This window comes from Eutrigla gurnardus (assembly GCF_963514095.1).
Source record: "Eutrigla gurnardus genome assembly, chromosome: 18".
In the NCBI taxonomy this organism is placed as follows: Eukaryota; Metazoa; Chordata; class Actinopteri; order Perciformes; family Triglidae; genus Eutrigla; species Eutrigla gurnardus.
Genome location: NC_139929.1, coordinates 21,815,368 through 21,841,113, shown reverse-complemented (window position 1 = coordinate 21,841,113; position 25,746 = coordinate 21,815,368). Strand labels below are relative to the sequence as shown.

Here is a 25,746-nt window from a genome sequence, read left to right as displayed (position 1 = left end):
ATAAATATAAATATAAATGATTGTATTGTATTGTATATTGTATTATTGTTTTTAAGAGGACTTTTGTTCTTTTGGCTTGTGCTTGAGTGCCTCATTGAGTCTCATTTAAGTTTGTGAACGTTACTTGGACTGGGATAATGGGTAAAGTGTGTTGACCTCCGACCCCAGTGTGGTTGGTACCGTCGAAGGAAACTAAGACACTGCTTATGGAAGCTGTTTGCTTGTCTTTGTCAGATTTGTCCTCTTGTTCAACCCTCTTTTTGTATATGTGCAAGATTGAAGGGTGTTTTAATGAACACACTTCGATTGTTTTTGCTTAGGTGTCCTTTGGTTAGAAGACAAAAACAAATTCCTTGTACTTTCAAACAGTCAATCTTTACATTGAGCTGTTTTTGTCATGATCTGTGTTTTTCTTGATTTAGTTTCCTGTTTTATTTTGTAATTTTGTCCCCTGTGTGATTTCCTGTCTTGTACTTCCTGGTCCTTGTTGTTTCCGCTGTCTTGACTCCCCCACCCTTGTGTTGATTACCCTACCTGCCCTAATGTGTTTCACCTGTCCCGCGTCAGCTCCCTGCCTCCCTGTGTAGTCTGTGTGTTTCCCCTGTCTCACTGTCGTGTCATTGTATTGTATGTCACGCCCTGCATGCTGCACTAACCCGGTTATTTGGATTACTGTGTTCCTGCGTCCTGCCTCCCATGTCCCTTTCGTATTTTGTTTAGTTTCGTAAGTGTCATTTTTGCCTTTGTGGTCTTCCTTAGTTGATACTTTCTTTTAGTTTTTGTTTTGAATTTAGTTTATAATTAAAATAAATCCTTTTTGTAACGGCATTTGGGTCCTCACCTCCCTTTTTTCCGAGTCCCCCCCGTGACAGTTTTGTTCATCTTACAGGTCTCAGATGTTCTCCTGCACAGAATACACAGGCCTTGTGTGCATTGGCGGTCTTGTAGTCTGATTTGGCATTTGGGGATGGTTTTTGTTCATCACTGACTCCAGGGCTTGTTACTGCTGCAAAATGACTTGCTTTATATCCATGGGCAGATTTATGTTTTGTTTTGGCGCTGCACTACTTTAATTAAAGGAGAAATCCGGTCATTTTTGACCCCATTTCCGTTGTCCTCAGGGTCATCCCGACTTATTAGAAGCAAAAAACCCAACAAAAATTGACGTTGCCTAGCCCGAGATCTGTACCTGCCTGGCAGCCTTCCAGACTCGCTCCAATGCTAACCCATTGGGGCACGTTTTATCTGCTTTCCTGGGCCCCAGAAAACAATTCCAAGACCTATGCAACACAGGTTGGGTCCGTACGAGACACCACGGCGCTCGTTTAGCACAAATAGTGTTGCAAAACGACATAAATATGTGTGTTTTAGCATGAAGTTACTCACCTCAAATCACCCCGTAGACATTAGCAGTAGATAGCCGAGCACCTGTCGTCCCTCCCAGTCACCACAGAAACGAAAACGTTTTCCTCGTAGTTTTGATTTTGTATCCATAAAGAAACGACCAAGCTATGCAGTCCTCATGTCCGTAATAAATCCATGAAGCCATTATGTCCATATGTATGACTATGTTACAACATAGCAACGATAGCTTTAGCTAGTAACGTGCCGGGCGCTCGTCCATCCCACTCACCGCAGAAACGAAAACGTTTTCCTTGTAGATTTTGTATCCATAAAAAAACGACCGAGCTGCGCAGTTGTCATGTCCGTAATAAATCCATGAAGCTGTTATGTCCATATGTATGACTATGTTACAACATAGCAACGACTGCTTACAGCTAAACAGTAGCCGAGAGCCAAAAGTCTCGCGCAGGTTCCCGTCTCCCGACGTCCTCACTCTGGAGCTGTTTTCAAGCCAATACAGTGACAAACTTCTTTCCATCGAGCAGTGCCGTCGTGTCCATATGACAGTGTAACTAGCGCTAGCCTACATAGTAAGATTGCTTAGCCTGTGTGACAGTTGAACCTGCTACAAAGACAACAAATCTTGCGCAGTCTCAGTAGGCTAGTTGTGTTGACAGCACGAGTGGGAGTCGCGTGTCACGTGTCGCGTGTGCAGACTGCAGTCTCTCATCAACAGAGTGAGATCAAAGTGACCCTCGCGCGACTGTCCAAGATTTTTCACTGTACTCAATCAATCAATCAATCAATCAATCAAACACTTTATTTGTCCCCAAGGGGCAATTTAAAAAGGCATAAAGAGCAGCATTAGGACAAACAGGACATCAGACAACATAAAAACATTCACAAAGTGCTTCAGTTAAAAAATTCTAGCAGCTGTCAATTTCAAAGTGCTCTGTGCATCACGTTAAAGTGCTATGTGCATTCAGTCTGACGGGGGCTGGGCAAAGTTGTTGAGACAGGGAGGGGTCATTGTTCATAAGTTGGACTGCTGTAGGAACAAAGGTGGCCCTCCTCCTTTGTGTCCTGCAGCGCGGACAACGCAGTCTGCGTCCCGATGGGAGCCACTCGAACACAGGATGTAATGTGTGTGAGGAATCGTGTAGGATCCTGTGAGCGGTGCGGAGTGTTTGCTGGTCACAAAAGGCAGACAAAGCTCTAACAGGGTGTCCAATGATTTTAGAGCAGACTTTGGTGATGCTGAGTAAGCGTGTCCGGTCTTGCAGGCTGATGGAGTGAAACCATGAGATGAATGAGAATGTAAGTACGCTCTCAATGAAGGAGTAGTAGAAGGTCAGGAGAATATCTTTGTTCACATCAAACGATCTCAGCTTCCTGAGCAGATATTGTCTCTGGTGGCACTTCTTGATGATCTCCTCGGTGTTGGAGGAAAACCTTAGAAGGCCATTGAATATTGTGCCCAGGTACCTGTATTCCTCCACCAACTCCACAGGCTCCCCCTGGATGATGGTAGTGACAGCCTCTGCTAATTGTCTCTGCTTGCTGGAGAATGTAACAATTACCTCTTTGGTTTTGGTAGAGTTCAGCTGGAGACAGGCGCCCTCACACCAGGTAATAAAGTCCTGAAGTACAGGGCCATGGTGCAGGTTAGGGACAGAGAGCAGAGAGAGCAGGACTGTGTCGTCAGCGAATTTCACCAGCTGACAGTTTGGCTGAGTGGACCTGCAGTCATCAGTGTAGAGGATGTAGAGCAGGGGCGATAAGACACAGCCCTGCGGGGAGCCAGTGGAGGTGTGGAGGATGTTGGAGTATGAACCATTGACAAACACCCTCTGAGACCGGTTGGTTAAAAAGTCAATAACCCACTTAATGACCTGGTGGTCCAAGTTAAAGCGAGTATTTAACTTCTCAGCAAGGATGTGTGGCTGCATGGTGTTGAATGCAGAAGAGAAGTCTGCGAACAGGAGCCTGGCGATGGTGTTAGGGGTCTCCAGGTGTTTGTGGATGGTCTCCAGGATAAATATCTTGGCATCATCCACTCCCCTGCCGGCCCTGTACGCGAACTGCAATGGATCCATCATAGGCTCAACAGACTTGGTGATAAAGTTTTTAATTATCCTCTCCATCGCCTTCATCACCAGGGAGGTAAGGGCCACCGGCCTCAGATCATTTAATACCTTAGTGGGGCCCTTCTTGGGGATGGGGATAACTGTGGAATGTTTCCACTTCCGGGGCACTGTGCTGCAGTTCATGGAGGTCTGGAACAGCTGCTGGAATACCTCCCCCAGCTGCTCAGCACAGTGCTTCAGGGTCCGCCCACAGATGTTGTCAGGTCCGGTGGCAGTGTTGAGTTTTGTCCTCTTGAGGGCTCTCACCACCTCTTCCCTGCTGAAGGTGATGGTGGTGTCACCAGGATGGAGTGAGGAGATGATGGTCTTAAGCTCTGTGCTGTTGTCCATTTCGAATCTTGAGAAGAATGAGTTGAGGTCATTGGGTAAAGATGTTGTATTGCAGCCATCAACCTGGATGGGTTTGTGACTGGATGTAATGCAGTTCACCGCTGCCATGTTCTTCAGACCCTGCCAGGCGGAGCGAAGATTCCCCTGGGTAAAGGAGACCTCCACTTTGTTTTTGTAATCCAGCTTGGCCTTTTTAATGGCACGCTTGACCTCTCGACTGACCTCCTTCTTTTCCTCCTCCGAGCCAGTGAAGAAAATCCTCTTTTTCTTATTGAGTACTTGTTTTAATTCTTTTGTGACCCAGGGTTTATTGTTGGGGAATATTGTAACAGTTTTGGTAGGAATTATACTGTCCACACAAAAGGAGATATATGCAGTCACTGTGTCTACCTGCTCATCGATGTTACTAGGGGACAGTAAACAATTCCAGTCAGTTGTTTCAAAACAGCCTTGTAGTCTGTCAATACTGTCTGGGGTCCATTGTTTGATGTTCTTAGTTATTTTGTCTGACCTCTTTACTACAGGTAGGTAAGCAGGAGCAAGCAAAATGCTATTATGGTCGGCAGAGCCTAGGGGGGGGAGGGGGACAGCTCTGTATGCATCTGGAATAGAACCATAGCATTTGTCTAAAGTCTTGCCAAATCGTGTGGTACAGTCAACATACTGTTCAAACCCTTTAAGTGTTTTGTCAAGTGAACAATGGTTTAGATCACCCATAAGAAATTTGGGAGCATCTGGAGAAACTAATTCTAACCTGTTCATGATGTTTTTGACATGTTCAGTGGCAGCAGAAGCTTTCGCTTTGGGGTGAATGTAGACCAGGATGATAAAGATTTGTGGAAATTCCCGTGGAAGGTAGAATGGGCGAAGGGAGATAGCCAGCAGTTCAATATCGGTGTTGCACAATTCTTCTCTGACCACCACAGATGAGCACCAGTGAGAGTTGACGTAGATACAGTCTCTGTCCAGCCTTATAGGAGAGCCAAAGCCATCTATGTGCAGGGCATCGTTACTGTCGTTTTCATTTAACCATGTCTCGGTAAATGCCAGGATTGATGCCGTCCGATATTCATACATGTGATTAATGTTGGCTTGCAGTTCGTCAGTCTTGTTACGCAGTGAGCGTACATTAGCTAGAATAACTGACGGCAGAGTCCGGTGTTTCACTTTCCCCCTCTTCAGTCTAGCTCTGACTCCTGCCTTTTTCTTCCCCCTCCGTGTTACCTTTTTTTTATGATGTGCCGTATCTGAATGTCCAGGCGAGTGTTTACGTTGGATCACCTCCGGTAGTTTCTCAGTGAAAACAACTTGGTCGGAATTCAACCGTAGCTGCAGAAGCAGGTCCCTGGCATATGTAATCCGCTGGGTATCTGGAAGGCTGTATCCACTTGATAGGCTGAATAGGTGGATCATCCGGTACAGCAGGAACACCATAATCCACAGGATCCCGGTGCAATCCATCATTCGGTGTGTCGGAGCTAGTGCTAACTAGCACTAGCCTTGTTAGCGTCCGTGCATCAACAGCCTCAAGACAGCACATGGCAAGCTCTGCACAGTCACTTCAAACAGGCGCAAGTTGTCCGAGATAGTTGGGACAGGATGCCACTGACAGTACGCCGGAATATTCTCCGAAACAACATAAAAACACATACAACGAATAAAAAAAACAGCTGCTCGATACGCCACCGGTCACCACACGAGCAGTGACCTGCTGGCTTGAAAACAGCTCCAGAGTGAGGACGGCAGACGGGAACTTGCGCGAGACTTGCATTGTTTTGGCTCCAGGCTACTGTTTAGCTGTAAGCAGTCGTTGCTATGTTGTTACATAGTCATACATATGGACATAACAGCTTCATGGATTTATTACGGACATGACGACTGCACTGCTGGATCGTTTCTTTATGGATACAAAATCTACAAGGAAAACGTTTTCGTTTCTGCGGTGAGTGGGATGGACGAGTGCCCGGCACGTTACTAGCTGAAGCTATCGTTGCTATGTTGTAACATAGTCATACATATGGACATAACGGCTTCATGGATTTATTACGGACATGAGGACTGCACTGCTCGAACATTTCTTTATGGATACAAAATCAAAACTATGAGGAAAACGTTTTCGTTTCTGCAGTGACTGGGATGGACGAGCGCCCGGCATGTTACTAGCTGAAGCTATCGTTGCTATGTTGTAACATAGTCATACATATGGACATAACAGCTTCATGGATTTATTACGGACAGGACGACTGCACTGCTCGGTCGTTTCTTTATGGATACAAAATCAAAACTACGAGGAAAATGTTTTCGTTTCTGTGGTGACTGGGAGGGACGACAGGCGCTCGGCTATCTACTGCTAATGTCTACGGGGTGATTTGAGGTGAGTAACTTCATGCTAAAACACACATATTTATGTCGTTTTGCAACACTATTTGAGCTAAACGAGCGCCGTGGTGTCCGTACGGACCCAACCTGTGTTGCATAGGTCTTGGAATTGTTTTCTGGGGCCCAGGAAAGCAGATAAAACGTGCCCCAATGGGTTAGCATTGGAGCGAGTCTGGAAGGCTAACCCTAACCCAGTAGAGCATGACACGGGAGTGGATTTTCACTCCCGTCCCATCCCACTCCCAGAGAAAAAATCCCATCCCATCCCAATCCCGGGCCGGGATTAGGATGGGATGGGATCCCAATGGATGGGACCGGCTAAAGCAAGTCAAAATAGTTTTGGCTCACTGAAAGATGACTACAAAAATGGACGTGTCTGTCCTTTTGGTTGTTTAACACGGCCGAAAATCATCATCTATTAATGGCGTTCCCGCTCCTGCCCGCTCCCGTTGATTTTTATTCCCATCCCGTCCCAATCACGGGATTAATAAAACTTTGACTCCCATCCCGCGGGAATCCCACGGGAATCACGTGACCCGCGAGAATTCCCGAAAAATGTCATGCTCTACCAGGCAGGTACAGATCTCGGGCTAGGCAACGTCAATTTTTGTCGGGTTTTTTGCTTCTAATAAGTCGGGATGACCCTGAGGACAACGGAAATGGGGTCAAAAATGACCGGATTTCTCCTTTAAGTCACCATTATTTGTTGTTCTGATGTGACCTTGAGAGCTTTGTCTGACTTGGCTGGAGTAATGCTGTTGTGGTGATGCTTGTCTCTTTTGTGTGAGTCTTGGTTGCATTATTTGAACACGACCACTAGGAGCACCAAGGTTGATTACATATCTTGTTCCATTATTTTACCTTGGTCCTCTTCATCATTATCCTCCTCCTCCTCCTCCTCCTCCTCCTCCTCCTCCTCCTCCAGTACAGCATTAAATTGCTCTTCTGCAATATCAGAATCACAGTTTTCATCCTCAAAGGCTTCCAAGGTGTTTATTTTGGTTGTTGCAGCATCGATATCGGTTTGAAGCTCAAGTTCTGCTTTTTTTTAGATTTGCTTTTATTGACTTCAGTGCAGTTTCTGTTGTAAAGCAGCTCCACCAAATGATTGACGTCATCTTCTTACACGCACTAATCATCAGTATACTTATGATTATGTGAAGTTTGCTATTTTGGAACAACTTATTTTGTACTAAATGTAGTATGAATTTAAATTGAAGAAAATCACAATTTGAAATGTATTTGTTGTACTTTTATGGGCTACAATGGAACAATTCAAGTATATTCTACTAATATACATGCTTGATTAACTAAATTAAAGTTTGCTTTGTTTGTGTTGAGTGTCTTGTCCATATATAAGGTATAACGTTCAAATGTTCTTGTTTTAGTAACGGTATGCACAGTTTTACTTCTGGCTCATTCATTAATTAATTTTTAAAATATGCTTCTAGTAAATTGTTACAATAATAATTTTGAGCATATATTTTAAAAATGTACAAAAATACACTTAAGTAAGTAATTGGAAAATAAAAGAAATAGAAAAGTGTATTTCACTTATTAAATAGAAAGTGTACTACAGTACAATTATTATCAGTGTATTTATATGATATATTTAAAGTGTGTTTAGTAAAGTGTAAAGTGTTATGTAACAAGGTACTTAAACGTATGATGTTAGTATACTCTCAATATATTTCCAGATAGTACACTTCTTTGTTATTGTACTTTCAATATTCGATTGAAAGTGTAAATAGTATAGCGGGTCTCTGGTACACAGAAGGCAATCAAAGAGGGCAGCATGCAGTGACACATCGGATATAATCTCTCCATTGACATCTTTTCTATTTTGATCCTTGTGTTTTACAGTGAGAGCGGCAGTGTAAGAGGACACCATGAGGGATTTAACCAGCCAGCTCCCAAACCTTAATGGGTGAGCTGGGATCAGCTGGGGTTTAGATTACGCAAACCGGCCCGTTTCCAAATTGACGAGAGCCTGCCCTCCCACTGCCCTCCTGCCCTCCCTCTTGCCCCGACCTTTTCCCTCTACACCAGCCTGAGACGTCCGGATACATGTCATGTCCTTGCGGAATGATTGATGACTCACTAGCACATTCGTAGCAATGACACCAGCATACTTGTTTCAGTGACAGAGTGTTTTTAAACCAGCCTATCCAACTAAGCTAAATAAACTATTCTTAGGTGTCGGGATGATTCAATGTGCATGTCCTCCTTAGAAATACAGTACACATCTCCACTCAGCCACAACTTAGTGCAGCTGCTCCATGACAGCAAGCTAGACAGCTTTTTCATGTCACCCATGGGGATGTTTACAATTATGCCGATAATAGAAATTCACTGTGATCATATTGTGAGTGTTTTAATAAAATCCTACATCGTCCCATTAGATGATTCAGATTTCTCTCTTATCTCTTTGCATTGTAATACCTCTCTCTCTCTCTCTCTCTCTCTCTCTCTCTCTCTCTCTCTCTCTCTCTCTCTCTCTCTCTCTCTCTGTGTCCCTCTGTTCTGTGGAGTCTGTCTGTCTGAAGTTTTGTCTCAGCTGCTGCTGGGGTCGGGGGTTATTTTGAGAAGTGGACAAAGAGGAATGGGATGGTTGGCATACCAGCGCGGACACACACCACCATGCACCCCTCTACACATGCAGACACACACACACACACACACACACACACACACTGGCATGCATTTGCACACATGGGACCAGCTTGTTATTATATGTTCAGTTTATCTTGCAGCTGCATTCTCGTTTTTTTTCTATTCATTTTGATAGCTTTATTTTAGCTTCTGCCAATTCCATATTGCTAAAGAATAATACTGTTTTAGATGACCATACTAGTTTTTATGTTCTGATATTTAGGGATGAGATGTGTATACTAACAGTAGTAGTCATATTAACAGTAGTCGTAATATTAACCGTAGTAGTAATATTAGCAGTAGTAGCAATATTAACAGTAGTATTACAGTTTTTTTCAGTCACTAACAAGCGTTTGTCCAACCAGTTGTCACATTTTCAAAACTCTAAACACAATAAGCACGGCATGGGTCTTTTGTAGCCATACCATTCACACATTTCATGTCATTTTCACACAATATGCAGTCAGTGAACACATTTCCACAATGCTTACTTTTTCTTAACAGACAAGCTATACCTCCCAACACAATTATGGATTGTTTTTGTATTATTTACGAATGTTAACACACAACATCCAACACTAACAAAAACAATATTCCAAACCTTAGATACAGTATAAAAACCTCTGCTTCTGCAATGATATCAGTTCAAAAACAATATATCTCAGCTGATACAGTTTTTCTCGATCGTTTACACACATTTTCTGAATGCATGCCTCATACTCTCAGAACTCTACACACAAATCAAAAAACACACACACAATGGGCAAAACCCCTCAATTCTCCTGCAAAATGAAACTTTACGTTCAAAACAATGTTATTTCTTCTCAAAATGGTATTTTGTTGTCAAATGACACACACAAACCATCATATGAATAGACATTTATAAGAACCAGTTGAACACTGATGTGCTCAATGTAAAACATGATGAACACTTCTTCTCCATTTACCATAATGACTTAGGCCTTTTTTTGTTCAGTGTTACACTCACTACAGACAGTACATACATAAATGTACTTTGATATACATGAATATTGTTTTTAATATTAAAAGGAGGTAACAGTAAAAGGAGGACTTTGAGGAGTGATGTTTTTGGAAACAGAAACAGAAACTTTTTATCTGGGCTTTTTGCTGTTGTTTTTTTGTTCAGAATGCTCTTGTGTGTTTCATGGATATTTTGTTCAATGTAAGCAATACTGTAAAACTTTTTTCTGTTATATCATACTGTAAGCAGTATATCTACTGTACCTCCTGTAGTAAACAGTAAAGGAAAAAAACTGATTTGCTTTTTTACTGGAATGCTTTTGAATGTGAACATTACATGTGGACATACAGTTCCCAACCAAGAAATTTAGTGTAAAAACGGTGGATTGCATGTTTTGCATGCAAATACCTGTAAAACTGAAACATAAAAGTCCATGCAGTTTTTGTAATGTCAACAATAGCCAGTATTTTGAAACCTGGTGTACTTTGATTGACTGCATGTACCTTGTGAAGTAAAAACAAGTGTTATTCTTTGACAGAATAATTTTGAGTCAGATTTCCAGGGTTTTGGTAAAGTTAGTGTGTGCAGAGAAAGATGTGTTCTATTTTGAAATGAAGAGTTAGTATATATTTAACAAAATGTGTTTTTGAGAAGAAAATTATCCATTTGGCCAATTGTGTTTTGTAGGTGTGAGTCTGTGTTAAGAGTTTAGAAAAAGTATGGGTAAGCACTTGTTAGCGATTGAAAAAAACTGTAATATTAGCAGTAGTAATATTATTAGCAGTAGTAGTAGTAGTAATCCATCCATCGTCTACCGCTTATCCTGTATTCAGGGTCGCAGGGGGGGTGAAGTAACACAGGGCTGACATGTAGAGACAGACAGGTAACCAGTCTAACACAGGGCTGACATGTAGAGACAGACAGGTAACCAGTCTAACACAGGGCTGACATGTAGAGACAGACAGGTAACCAGTCTATCACAGGGCTGACATGTAGAGACAGACAGGTCCATCCTGCATATCTGTGGGAGGAAGCCAGAGAACCCAAGCTAACACGGGGAGAACATGCAAACTCCACACAGAAGGAACCCAAACGCCTACTTGGAGAGAGATGGAGACGATGCTGCTTACACTAGCGGCAGCATGCACCAATGTTTATGGTGGATGTATGGCTATGGCTCGCCTATGTGTCTCAGGTGAAGTTGCTGGGTCCCGTATGATTGGGACAGATCCTTTTACGAGGGTCAGTGTCGAGGCAAAGCCAGCTTTGTACTGACCCTCGTTACTGAAGCAGTCCGATGTGAAGTGGTTAGCACACACATACAAGCTAACATGGACCGTAGCCAGCACATTGTCATTAAAAATGAACGCAACCTCTTCTGTTCTTCTGTAGCTGGGACAGAATATAAGCACTCATGTTGATTTGTACAACCAACAACAGACACACCGAACTTCACCTCGGTGATGAACGCCCCCTCTCGGATATCTCCTATCATCAGAGGAGGTCGGCCGATGCAAATGACTCCCTTCGTTACACAACGACGGGAGCTGAATCAGAACAACAGCCTGTAGAAGCGTTGTTGTACCGGGGGGGAGGGGGGCTGCAGAGACCATGCAGGAGTCTCTTGTTTTCCTCATTCTGGGATTTGGCAGGCTCAGGGAGGACCAGTTTATAGGTGTGGAGACCAGAGAAAACCTGTTTTTCATAATATGGGACCTTTTACAGTAATTATATATTTAGTATCGATATATTTTTGGAAGCAAAATACTCCAAAATTGAGCTGAAATGTTTTTTAACCCTTTTAGATCAAACCCCCAATCATGCAAAACATAATAAGTGGAGAGTCCGAGTCAGCCTCAAATCTACTGTCTCCTGTCTGCCGGACATAATACGAGACGTTTGTTCTAATGTCATGAAAAGAGAGGGTGATTCAGAAGGCAGCAAATAAAGACTCAAGCATCAGCTGCCCGACATCTGCTCCAATAATACAAACCTGTTTACAGTAACATCTCTCTATTATACACTGGAAATATTCTGATGTTTTTCTGAGTCATTATCACTCGTAGCTGGGATCTCAAACAGGATGTAGTGTTGAAATATCAGCTCATCAAACATATGTGACATTTCCATAATCAAGTTACACTTTGGGATTCACACAAAGGCTTAAATGAATGGAGCTTATTTGTCTATTAATTACAACAGATGGATGATTAGAACAAAGTCACACAACTGGAAATAGAGTATGGAAAGAAGGAAGGAAGGAATAAGGATGCACTAAGGCAAGGCAAGGCAAGGCAATTTTATTTGTACATCACCTTTCAGCAACAGGGCAATTCAAAGTGCTTTACATAAAACATTAAAAGCATTGAGAAAAAAACATTAAAACAAGTCAATAATAAAATAAAGTTTAAAATGTAAACATTTTAAAAATAAATAAATAAAAACAACAATATCAAGGAATAGTAAATACAGTGCAGTATAAGAAGTTCATAGATAGTATTGTTTACTGAAAGGCAGTGGCAAACAGTGAGATTTGCAGCAGACCTGCAGCTTTCTGGAAGTTTGTTCCAGATATGTGGTGCAACCTGAAGGCTGCCTCTCCATGTTTGGTTCTGACTCTGGGGACACAGAGCAGACCTGTCCCAGACCATCTGAGAGGTCTGGATGGTTCGTAGCTAAGCAGAAGATCACAAACGTATTTTGGTCCTAAACCATTCAGTGCTTTGTAAACCAGCAGTAGTATTTTAAAGTAAATTCTTTGACAGACAGGAAGTCAGTGTAAAGACCTGAGAACCGGAGTAATGTGATCCACTTTTTTGGTCTTAGTGAGGACTCGGGCAGCAGCATTCTGAATTAACTGCAGCTGTCTGATGGACTTTTTAGGGGGACCTGTGAAGACACTGTTACAGTAGTCGAGCCTGCTGAAGATAAATGCATGGACACGTTTTTCCAAATCCTGAGTCATAAGTCCTTTAATCCTTGATATATTCTTTAGGTGATAGTAGGCTGACTTTGTAACTGATTTAATGTGGCTGTTGAAGTTCAGGTCTGAGTCCATGACTACACCTAAGTTTCTGGCTTTGTTTGTGGTTTTCACCATTACCGCTTGAAGCTGGGTGCTAACTTTTGACCGTTCTTCCTTGGCTCCAAAAACAATGATTTCAATTTTGTCTTTGTTTAATTGGAGAAAATTCTGCTCAATTTAATTATTGATTTGCTCAATGCATCTAATCAGTACTGGAATTGGACTATAGTCCCCTGGTGATATTGTTATGTAAACTTGGATGTCATTTCAGATGTTGTATGACGGCCAAGGTTTTATGTTTAATCACATGAAATTGTGCCATGGTTTCTGAATTGACCTTGAGTGGACACATGGACAACACATGTCCTACACCTGATGTGGAGGCACTGACTGCTTGCCTAATTTTCTGGATTTTGTCTGTGAAGTAGAAGGCAAAGTCATTGCAGTTCAGGGGCTACTGACACAGGAGTGTTTGTTAGCCTGTCGACAGTAGCAAACAAGGTCCGTGCGTTATTATTGTTTTTGGCAATGATGTCCGAGAAGAAGGATTGTCTTGGATTCCTCAGTTCCAGGTTGTAGATTTTAAGTCTTTCTTTATAGATATCATAGTGAACCTGCATTTTTTTTACGCCACCTACGTTCAGCTTTCCAACACTTTCTTTTGTCTGTTCTTACCAGTGAAACCAGTGAAAGAAGTATGAACAAGAAGGCCGACCTATTTGGTCCCTACAGTAAAATAGCTTAACAAAACACCTTGTTCTTTATTTGGTTGTTTGCTGTGTCTGTTGTGATTAATGTCAACTTGTGTTGTGCTCTCTCTATTCTCCACGAGGCAGCGGCGTAGCTGCAACGGGCCCCAGTACACATCATAACTATGGGCCCCAGTACACATTATAACTACTGGCCCCAGTACACATTATAACTACTGGCCCCAGTACACGTTATAACTGGCCCCAGTACACGTTATAACTACTGGCCCCAGTACACATTATAACTACTGGCCCCAGTACATATTATAACTACTGGCCCCAGTACACATTATAACTACTGGCCCCAGTACACGTTATAACTGGCCCCAGTACACGTTATAACTACTGGCCCCAGTACACATTATAACTACTGGCCCCAGTACATATTATAACTACTGGCCCCAGTACACATTATAACTACTGGCCCCAGTACACATTATAACTACTGGCCCCAGTACACGTTATAACTACTGGCCCCAGTACACATTATAACTACTGGCCCCAGTACACATTATAACTACTGGCCCCAGTACACATTATAACTACTGGCCCCAGTACACGTTATAACAACTGGCCCCAGTACACATTATAACTACTTGCCCCAGTACACATTATAACTACTGGCCCTAGTACACATTATAACTACTGGCCCCAGTACTACTGGCACTTAACTAGCTACATTATATCATCTGAAAAGATCAAATAGAGACTTGATAGATGCCATTGGACGGCATCATCAATCCCCATTGCGCATCTGTTTGTGACAAAAATACAAAAGAAAAAATATGAATTTCATCAAATATTTTTTTATAGTTTAATAATAGTTTTAAGTGATTGTAGAAATGAGCTGAAAGTGAATAATGACATTATGAGGTGCCTCTTCAGAATATATTCTGTATCTATGATCCCATAATAATGGTGGTGATAACAATAATCACTGTTGCACACCAATTGTAATACGTGAATGATGAATGAAGATAAGTCTGCATTCTAAGTGCATTCATTGCCTGTGTCTACCACAACTAGGCTGGTAGATATTCAGCATCAACTGATGATCGAATTAGACCAAACCACTACTCTTCAAACCACTAGGTGGCAACAAAGTACCATCTAACTTCCCAAACGTTTTATTCAAGCCCAATAATATTTTCTCATTCTCTAAAGGACTCATTCGAAATTACGTAAAAGATGGTGATATGTTTCTAGAAACATATTGTTACAAACATATCATCTTTGGCAGATTGCCTTTTGGTAGCTTGTTTTTTTGTTCGCTTTAAGTTTAGACCATATTGGTTTTCATGATACTATCACTCGTGATCTACTGTCATGCTGAATGCGTGTCATTATGTGTGTTGTGCTGTCTTGTAAGACGTATGAGCAGGGCCGGCTCTTGGCATAGGCGATATAGGCGGTCGCCTAGAGCGCCATCTGAAAAAAAAAAAAAATTTAAAACAATGAAAATAAAAATGATTTTCTATTCCCAGTCGCCCTCATTTTTTGCTGTTTGCTGTTGTTGTTCAAATTAAACATGTGTGATTGTTCATTTGGCTGGTGTAATTCGTGTGTGTGTGTGTGGGGGGGGGGGGGGGGGGGGGGCACCGGAGAGCAATCTCGCCTAGGGCACAAAATTAGGTAGAGCCGGCCCTGCGTATGAGTTACATTTTAGCTGCTTATCACTGGATGTTTTCATTCATTTCAAAATGAGAAGAGTGATTTCCAGGCATCGCAGCATGAGTGAAATCAAATCTCACACGGTTATTTGGATGTTCTTGTAAAGTAAAAGTTTAACAATGAAAAACACGTGTTTTCTCTGCTTTTCTATAGTTTGTCTGTTGTGACGTCAAGCCCATCATTGCCATGGGAGCAGCAATAGGAATGCTTGTGACCCATTCACATTGTTTTTTTGTCTTCTCCACTAACGCCGTCCATTCACTCATGCCTGCATAGCTCTATCCCTCTTTCACCATGCAAACTGTAAAACATCGGCACACACTTATAAAAAGGGTTTTTAGATTGTGAAAATCCTGATGGCAGCTGCTGGCTGGATTCCTTTTCCTCACTCCAAAAACTCTTTATTTACCCTTCAAAGTGACTTTGCCACTGCAAAATCCACCTCCCTTTTCTGCAGTTATGTTTAGTTTTCTGGCAAACACAGACCTGTTGTTATAGTTGTTTATTACAGAAACGTTCCAATCAAAGATGCAGAATGATTAACACAGGTTGATCTGTAAAGTGACACTTCTAATGAATGTAAAGGACAAAAGCAGCTACATGTATTGTTGCTGATTTCCTGTACATTGAGTCACATTGTATATAAAGTTAGGTTTCCAGGGGCGATAGGGCAGTCAGGTGGCATCCTGGACTGTTTGTGGGGAAGGATCCGGAATCAGGCTGTTTGCTCTTTAAAGGCCTGTTGTCTTTTTAGGAAAAAAATCCCAGCATGGGGGTGAGAGGAGCATGCTGAGGGAGCACAGTTTACCACAGACAGGGCGGATACTGAACATCCTGCATCCTGGATGTTCACTGCTGCTAAACCTCAGCCATGGAGACCCAACATGAGATTAGAGGAGATCTCAGAGCAGATCTGACACAGCCTTCTCTTCCCCCTGCCAGGTTACATGGATGCTTAGATTTAGGTCTGGTACAATAACTTACATTTACATGTACATGTATTTATGCATTAAGCAGCTAAATTTTTTTAGATTAAAAAATATAAATTTTTAGTTAAACTATCAGAATTGGACATAGTCATGGTGACTTCACCCATTGGACTACGGTTTTAAAGCCTCAAGGATGCCATTTTGGCCTTCGCCATCGATTTTTGCAACCAGTGGAGGAAGTGACCATATTTGGACTGTGGAGGAGCAACGGGTGGATCTGATGAACACAAGCAGCAGAGCGGCATCCCAAGCAGCAACCGTACTGGATCTGGACCCATCTGGATTCTGGTGTGAAGCTGTTAAGCGGCAAAGTTGCATTGGTAGCATGGTAGCGACCTGTCAATCAGCAGGTAGCCCCGCCCCTAAAGCATCCCCTGCTTTCTGGTCTGTTGGACTCTAAATGGACCATAATGTACTAAATGAACATCATGCTGGATTGAAGAAGACTTGAAACTAGAGATTGAGACCATAAACTCATGTTTACAATGTTTACTGAGATAATACATCAAGAGAGAAGTAGGACCATTTTCTCATAGACTTCTATACAATAGAGTGGAGTTGCCCCCTGATTGCCAGAAGAGCTGCTTCACTTTTCAGAACCTGAGGATGCTGCCTGGCTAATTTATGAAAAGGAAATCATACCATATCAATATCAATAATAATAATAATTGTATTTTATTACATGGATTTTGCATCTTTTTATTTATGAATTTTAAACTAAAATACTTTTTGGGAAGCCCTCCCCAAAATCATCTCTAGACTTCTGCATAAGTTCCATTGTAAAAGAATGGTTTGTCTGTCACACAATGACCTATGACCTCAGGTGTCCATCTCTGGACCTGTGGCTTGCCGTCCTGTCCCGGCCGGACGATGACAGTGCTTTTGGACGCCAACGAAGGGTCTTCGTCGAAGAAGTTGAAGGGTCGGAGGAAGAAGCCCACTGAGTTGCCGGGTGTTGCTGTGTTGGGGATGTCTTCTGAGTGGGGCACATGCAGGAAGCCCACCGTCACCCAGGCAACCAGGTCCTGCACTCAGCAGAGCAAACATTACATCAGAATATTTAGAATAGACACCTCACAGGTGCTTTTTATCTACTAAAAAGTGCAAACAGAAGAAAGCGTCAGCATTCGTGAGTTACCATGATGGCGAGTGACCACAACTGCTGAACAGATTATTTCAGAAAGAGCAACCTTAAATCAATGACGTAAATTGCACCCCCATCCCTGAAATGTCAGCCACATTTCTCTGAATCTGTTTGGAACATCACAAAGGATGCTGTCCATTAGTGAATTGTGACGCCATCGCACCAGTAAAAGGGGGACTGCGAATTAAACACCCAAATCTCAAAAGCCATGTCACAGAATTGATAATTGAACTGTTACCGTGGTTGCTGATCATAAGTTAGTATTGTACGATTCAGATAGTGTACTTGTTTAAATTGCTTATTGTGTTAGGAATAAAATCATAGAATTAAATCATGTTATTACACTGTTGTGTGAAATGGGGTCTGGTTTTAGATTAAAGGAATCTTTCAACATTTGGAGAAAAAAGTGTTTACTTGTTTTTATGTACCGTTAACTTTGATCACATTGATCTAATCTAAACCTTGTTGATGTTCATTGTGGACTTTGCTTCAGTACCTGGTTGACTAGGTCTTCATTGTTGCGGATGTAGTCCTCAAAAGACACAACAGGTTCCCAGGGGTCACCCTGGTTGTAGATGCTGCTGCTGCTGGCTTCACTGTCTTTGTGGCGAGTCACAGCCAGAGGATACCTGCGGAGAGACATTTTTATCATTTGTCATTCTGAATTCTCACAGACGAGCCTCAGCCAGTCTGTTAGTTAGTCATTTTCCAAGGTGGACCTTTGTGTGTTTCTTGTTCAGTCAGATCATTCTACTGTTTAATATTTGAAGTCCAAATTTCCAAACCAACATTTTTTTTAACATGTCCAGAAACCAAATTTTATCCACACAAAGGTGTGTTGAAGGATAGTATACATTTGAGTACGTCGAGCATAATATGTGAATTAGGATGCAGTCATAGTTTTGCTTTAATGTACAAACAATGTACTTGTATAGGTCAACAGCGAGAATGCATTATTAGGTGAAGAAAGCCGAGAAAAGATATTCAACAAAGCATCATTTGACTGTTTGCTGCACCTGTGTTGACTCTCAAACCATAAATCTATGTTGACCTTATTTCTAACCAGATTACCAATTTTAGAGATTAACCTCTTCAGCCCCACTGATCCTCCACTCTAGTCAATCATTACAAATAAATGTGTGCCGGTTATGCTCAGATGCACAGAACCTGAATTCTACAGGAGATTCCAATGTACCCAAACATACGATGACTGAATTTGGGGGATGAGATGATGGACATGAATACATGGCATATTGGGTTTGAATAATTTACCATTCATTATATGTTTTCCAGCAACATAAGGGTACTTATCTTATTACCTTGACCAACTGATGCCATGTTCCTCTCTCCAGCCTTTTGGAAGCACACTATGGGCATGCGAGTTGAACTGAATACGGTAACCCCTCTGGTGGTCCCATTTATTTTTCTCATTGGGGTTGTAAAAGTGCATGTAGCGGGGGAACCTTTTGCCGAATCGGAAAGCGGCAGATCGCTCGGTCTTGTGCTCTGTCCTGTGGAGTTTGGACTGGACGATGACATTTTTGGGGCTCCAGGGATTTGTGAAGTTGACATACTTCAGATCCATGGTCTCAAAGCTGTTCTCCCGACCTGAGTCACAGAAGTTAGACGTCAATGCATAAACAGTCTGATGAAAGATTATACAATACTTCTGCTGTGGCATCAGACGGCTCCATTCTTAAGACACAGATAGCCTTGATCACACATTTCAACAGAACAGTCACACAGGTTAGATAGTGTTGGCCCGGACTGTCTCCTTTATCACACGGGTAAAGTCCAGAAACCTATTTTATCTGGACTGGCATCAATAAAAAGCCTAAGTGCCTGTCTGCCCTTTCTTTCATCTCGTTCACAGCTTTCACAGTGTATGCATGTGTCAAGGGAGTAATTAGTCACCATGTTTCCTTTTACCAGTGTTTTAGTGGTAACCTATTGTGTTCTCATGTTTAAAGTTTGAAACATATTGTCTGATGGGTTCCCCCAATCCCATCACCAGACAAGACACAATCAATAGTAATATTCTACAAAAAGGCAGATTACATTTCTTGGAAAATTCTTACTTTCTACAATATCTACACATGATGACGACAGTATGGGAAAGGGTTGTGGTTATGGTAAATAAATCATGGTTAAATTGGAGCTGAAATGAAATTTGCTTTTTAACCGCATTTAGATCACATCCCTGGTCATGTTGTTCATCTATTTAACAATATATGCTGAAATAGATACAAAAAAATAAATTTCTTTGTATTTTTTGGCCGTTTTGGCTTTATGTGATGGATGGAAAGAGGGAATGACATGCAGCAGAGGACCACAGGTTGAATTCAAACCTGGGCTGCTCCGATACATACTAGTACTAGTATCAACCAATTTCAAGCAATAATATCATGACATCATCCATCAATTAATTTGTAACCTTTAATGGCGCAGAACTAGAGAGAACCATCAAATCAAACTTCTTCCAATGCTATGCCCCGCCTCCTGTCCTGTTTACTGGGAAATACGTCATCATAAGGAAGATAGATACTTTTCAGCTTGACTTTAAGGTATGTTAGGGCTGGGCAACAGTAGCCTAACACTTGGGAAAAGATCGTAGTTAGTAAAAAAAAGAAAGTGACCCATTATATTGAACCTTGCTACATAGAGGGCATGCTGGATAAAATTCACGTGGTGCAGAATCATCTTCTATGGCCATAATTCATAGGATACTCACCAGCAACATCCAGGTCCACTTTATAATGGACAAGGTGTGTGTGCAGGTTACCCAGCACAGAGTTGTACACCTTGGTACCATAGTGAAGTCCGTTAGGTGTAAAGGAAGTGGCATGGATGTATCCGGTAGCGCTGACCTTTACCTCCACCACCCCATTCTGGTAGAAGAGGAAGTCCCAGATGTAGTCATAGTTGTAAACTGTCGAGGTTGTCCGCAACACCAGCAGAGTGTTTTCCAGCCCTCCGTAGAAGTGATATCCTCCCTGGAAGTTGGAGTTAAAATGCCTTCTCAAAGGCATAGCAGCCGTCATCTCAAAAATACAGAGTGCATTTTTGTGATGCACAGGTTTGTCAGTGTCAACGTAGTGGTAAAGGTCAACAAAGCTGGCAATTTCTGGGCAGTCAATTCCGGGCGCCAGCTCGTAGGTGGAGCTGCCCATAAACCAGCCAGCATCGATGTACTTTGTTTGCATGGCAGCGGGAGTATCGCCAGAATAGAAGGCAATAGCTTCTTGGATGCTGATCTCATAGGCAATCCTTTCTCCATTAAAACGGAGGTCAAAGACTTGAAGCCCGGCTGATGAGCGGACTCGGTAGGCGAAAGACCATCCTGCATATTCAATAAAGTTTTGGTCAACGTGATAGCGGCGCCCCTGAGGCTCAACAAGCTTTGGCCCATGGATATTAGTGGGTGTGTTGCTGTGACCCCGGGGGATGTAGGTGGAGTAGCGGTCCTTGTCGTCATGATCGGCCAGTTTGACCTTCTCTACAGCTCCTAATTTATATTTTTCTACTAGTTCCTCAACACTGTCAAAGTACATGCTGTTGTACCAGACCTTCTCGACAGTCCACTTTTCTGGATCCAGGTCCTGGTGGTTGATCAGTACCTCAAACCCAACTGGGTGGATGAAAAAACCCTCCACCGACTTCTGCAACAAGACCCAGGATCTCCTCTCACCTGGACCCAGCCCACGGGGGGCTATATCTGTGAACGTCAGGCAGCGGTCAGAGCAGTTAGTGAAAGAAAACCCCCCCGTGGTCTCAAACAGAAGCTTGTGAGCTGTATTTGCGATCTTCTTGAGGATGTTAGTAAGGTGATGATACTCGGTATTGGTAACAGGCCTCGACTCAAAGCGTATTGGCCTACCCCCCTTGAACGTCTTGACTTCGTGGGTCTTTGGGGATGGCAGGGGACTCACAATGTACTCAGTGATGTTGGGAATGGTCTGGTTCCCAAACTGAATGATCACACGGGCTTTACGTGGGGGTTTGGCCTGTCCACGCTCCAGAGCTCTCAGGGCTTCATGCTTCCTTGGCAGATGGAGTTCCATCAGGAGGATGCTGTTCTTTATCAGAGTCTTGCTGCGAGCGTTGGTGAGCTTCAGCTCCGGAATACCATGCAGGTAGGCCCGGACAGCTTTCATCTCACGCACTGTAAGGTCGGCGAACATGGGGGCACCATGATGAGCCCAGTCTCTTGATCTGGAAGCACTACAACCAGCCAGGCAGACCAGCTGCAGTAGACAGAGAAGTCTCATGGCTGTAATATAATGAGAAAAGATCATCCAGTGTGAATAAATGAGGAAAACTGGATAATTTGAGTGAATTCACCTATCATTTTTCATGCTTGAAAAGGTACCAGATTTTGCATTCAACAGTTTCAGAAAAGAAAAGCTCTGTTTCTACTTATCCAGTAGAAGTACTTAACCTCAATCACCTTTATCTGAACTATTTTATAGCTTGTGAAGAATCAAGAACTAATAACTAGATTAATCTCGCTCCACTTCGCAAACCCTCGGTCCCTTGAATCTATTTGCTTGTCCTATATCAGCTTTTTTTCTACACAGGAGTACACATCAGCCTCTGCTATAAGACATACCATTGTCTGACTCCGTTCTCTCTTTATCTTTCTGCTCTTCCAATTTGTGCACTTAAGAAAGAAACTGCATTTAATGTCAATATTCCCATCATCATCAACAACCTCCAACCCAACCTGCTGCAAATGAGCCTGCTTAGAGGCACTTCCTTGGGTCCGCAGCACTACCTGCTAACACTGGTATTACCTTACTGTTTACTGGAAGACAAGGTCGAAAATCTGGCCCCAACTAAAATGATCTAAAACAGAATTCCCATGTTTAAATATTAAAAGTATTGAATATGGTACTATTCTAAATCATTGTATCTGGAGATAATTTACAAAAGGCCTACAAAGCATATTAAAAACATGCAACTCTAAATTACTTACTGTAACATACTTATACTTTGGAGGAAAACATTGCAATAATATATTCACCTGAAAGTATTATTGAATCTTATTAGAGTTGAAAGCTAAACTAGTAAATCTAAGTACATTCTGCTGACAATGCCTTCATTTTACATTTTACTTGAAGTAAGAAACTAGAATGCAGGACTTATACTGTATTAGTAGATTTACAATTTGTAAACCCCGTACCAACATATTTAGTGGAAGGGTGAAAAGTAAAGCAAGATATGCCTGGGGCTCCCATATCGCAAAATTCCCCCAGAAAATCTCCCCCAGGTCAGGGTTACCCAGGGTCAGAAACATTGGTTAAACATACTCAGCAGACGTCATTTTCACACATTAGCCACTTGTCTAGGTGTAAGCGCTGCGGTTAAAAAGTAGATTATGGATCTAATTAGCCGGGGTATTTTGCTGGCTACTTAATTAACAAGAGTATTAAGTCATAGGCTACACCGTAATACAGTCTAATAGAGTAAACACAGTCATGTCTGATTGACTGCCAGATACAGGTTTGATTCTGCTTCCAGTTGGTTTGCTTCCAGTCAAGTCTTTGTGCTGCAGGCCAAATCAAGTCTCAAGTCAATGTTTGTGTGATCTAAAACATCTATGATGGACAGACAGACAGACAGACAGACAGACAGACAGACAGACAGACAGACAGACAGACAGACAGACAGACAGAGATTCCTTGTTTTACAGTTAGATGCAGACATGCAGTGATACATGATGTAGTGATGTTTGATTACTTCCAGAAACACTTCCGAATGAGAAACAAAGAAAGAGAGCACCAAGCGACCGTACCTGTGTTTGTCCTCCTGCTTCCTGTTCTCTGGAAAACCACGTTGATCCGTCCAGTCTTCCTGCTCCCACATATGAAGAAAACTCCCTTTTGGAAATAGGAATCAGTGGACTGCGGCTTATATTTAACCACCTACTTTGCAGTGAGGGCGGCTCATTGGTCAACAGGTGGTTGTAAACATGATGAAATAATAGGCCAGGTGGGGTTATTTATATAGCACGTTTTAACAATAAAACAATAAAGCAAGAAAAGTATGTGATATAAAAAAGAATACATGGGACTTAAAAAGAGCAAAATACAATAGAAGATAAAAGACAAATGAATACATTATAGTGTAGCTGTGCATGGCAAAATATGAATAAATTGTATGAATATTAATTTAATAAAATGAAGTGGGAAACCTTTCAAAAGTACTGGACGTTTGAGCAGATCTCAGATTGCCTTGACTTTGTTCCAGGTAAGTGGTGGATAAAATTGACCTATTTAATTTTGGTTTCCTCTTCATGCACCTGAAAAGTGTATTCTTTTTATAACGTAATAAAGGCTTGTTTACCATAAATGGCAAAATACAGTATGTATCAAGAAAAAGTGCTTGTTCAATAATAATGCTATATGTAATTAAGTATTTTTCTCTCACAGTAAAGATATTTATACCTGCATCAAATGATAGAGCAAGAATATTGAATTTATTTAATTATAATTCTGGCTCATACCGTTGACATACTTGTAGTGTCATTACACCTTGTATGTACTAATTGATGTACTCAGGACGTCACTAGGATTTAAAGACAGGGGGGCTTAGCCCCCAGGAGAAGCATCTTTGTATTACTGTATTAGAACTACAACCAGTGAAGAAGTCCAGCTAGTAACAAGTTAAAAGCAACACACGTTGTCTGCTTCTGTTCTCTTCTGTTGAACAAGAGTTACTGTCATGTTAACTTTTAGACACATTAAAGCTGCATGTTTAGAACCTGATGATGTAAATGTGTCTTAAAGTGATAGCGTATCTAATTCCTCTCTCCATTAGATAAGCTGCAGGTCTATGAATGTACTTTAATTACACCAGTTACTGTCCTCTGATTGGTTCAATCAGAGCTTAGTAATGTTTCTGTCATAAAGTATACAGTAGAATAAACCAAGACTGATTTTAAAGGTCACAGTGAAATCTGACAACATAAATATCAACTTACCCAAATAACTGTATTTTGTAAGTATTTGTTCTGCATTTGTTCCAGCAAAATGAGAATATTGTCTGAAAAAACAAAAACAAAAACAAAAAGACAAATAGGCTTTATAGAAATGCGTCTTTCTAAAGTATATTCTTTCTACAGACTATGATGCTACATTCCTAAAACTATGTTTACCCTTTCATCAGTATGAGATTATTCTGAAAATAAAGACTAAACAAAATAAAATAATAAAAAGCCAAATGATTTGAGGGGGCTTGGGAACAATTTAGGTTAGCTTGGACCCTCCTAAAATAGGCCTAACAACGTCCCTGGATGGAATGGCTCATATTTTACAGACATTCACGGTCCACAAAGGATGAATTCTACTGTCTTTTCCTTTCACATTTGAAGGGAAATATCTCCAAAACTATTGGATAGATTACAATTAAATGTAATCTGTCTCAAAGTCATCACGAGAGAGAACATGACTGAAACTTTACTGACAAGTCTCATCTGCACAGATTTCTCGGAAACACCTGCATCAGAACATGCGAGCGGGCAGCAGCATTTTTATTATAAAAGTACCGGTCCGGTTCCGATCCAGTACTCAGTCTGAAGCCCGATCCCGACCCAGAATCCATCTGTTTCCTAAAGTCATCAACAGTATTTTCAGTCATAAATCGGCTCGATAGCGGGGGGAGATCCGAGCTGAACACAGAGATAATGATAGGGACGGCCTATCCATTAAAGCCTAGTCCACATTGCGTACTCGTGCATGAACCGTACCGCACTCAAATCACCTCTTCGTGCCGGGCTGAGAAAGCGGACCGTTCTTAAGTACGGAACGGAGTGCTTATTGATCGTACAGAGGCCAAAATGATCGTTCCAATACAATAATTATCATACATCCTAAAGTCTGCCTCTCAGCCTTCTTCCCATATGACGAAGCCGTGACCCAACGCGGTGACACAGCTAACTGCTATCTCTATCAAGAAACACAATGTATCCACGACCGTGGGGAAGGGTTTGCTGGGAACTCAATTATGACACTCTTTTGCTTCTACCACTAAGGCCAACCCCTGTGACATTAGTAGCTTCTCCTTCCTCAAGCTCAGGCGTCCGTGGTGACAGCTGTGTTTGGCCTCCTCACTCCAGGGTCAGGAGGTCAGACTTGGGATATTGGTGAGTCTGAAAGCCTTCAGACCCCATGTCTGTTGACTTGCTTCATTGAATAAATGCCCCCATCATCCTTCCCGAAACGCCTCTCTTTACAGGATTAGGCTCTGACAAACATCTCTTTATTGTGCGGCTGAGGCTCCACCACCCCCGCCATCACCTACAGCGTCCTGTAATGTTTGACGGGGCGAGGGCAG

The 25,746-nt window shown here is 42.0% G+C and overlaps 1 protein-coding gene across 1 annotated transcript; it reads right to left on the bottom strand.

Annotated features, from left to right (window-relative positions):
* Positions 1–17,023: 17,023 nt before the first annotated feature.
* Positions 17,024–21,680, bottom strand: aoc1 (amine oxidase copper containing 1; the record flags this gene model as incomplete). The annotated part of the gene is made up of 4 exons (XM_084033524.1): positions 17,024–17,293; positions 17,909–18,041; positions 18,732–19,020; positions 20,144–21,680. 4 exons carry the CDS (start codon positions 21,678–21,680, stop codon positions 17,024–17,026), a joined length of 2,229 nt encoding a protein of 742 aa, XP_083889650.1.
* Between the last annotated feature and the right edge of the window lie 4,066 nt (positions 21,681–25,746).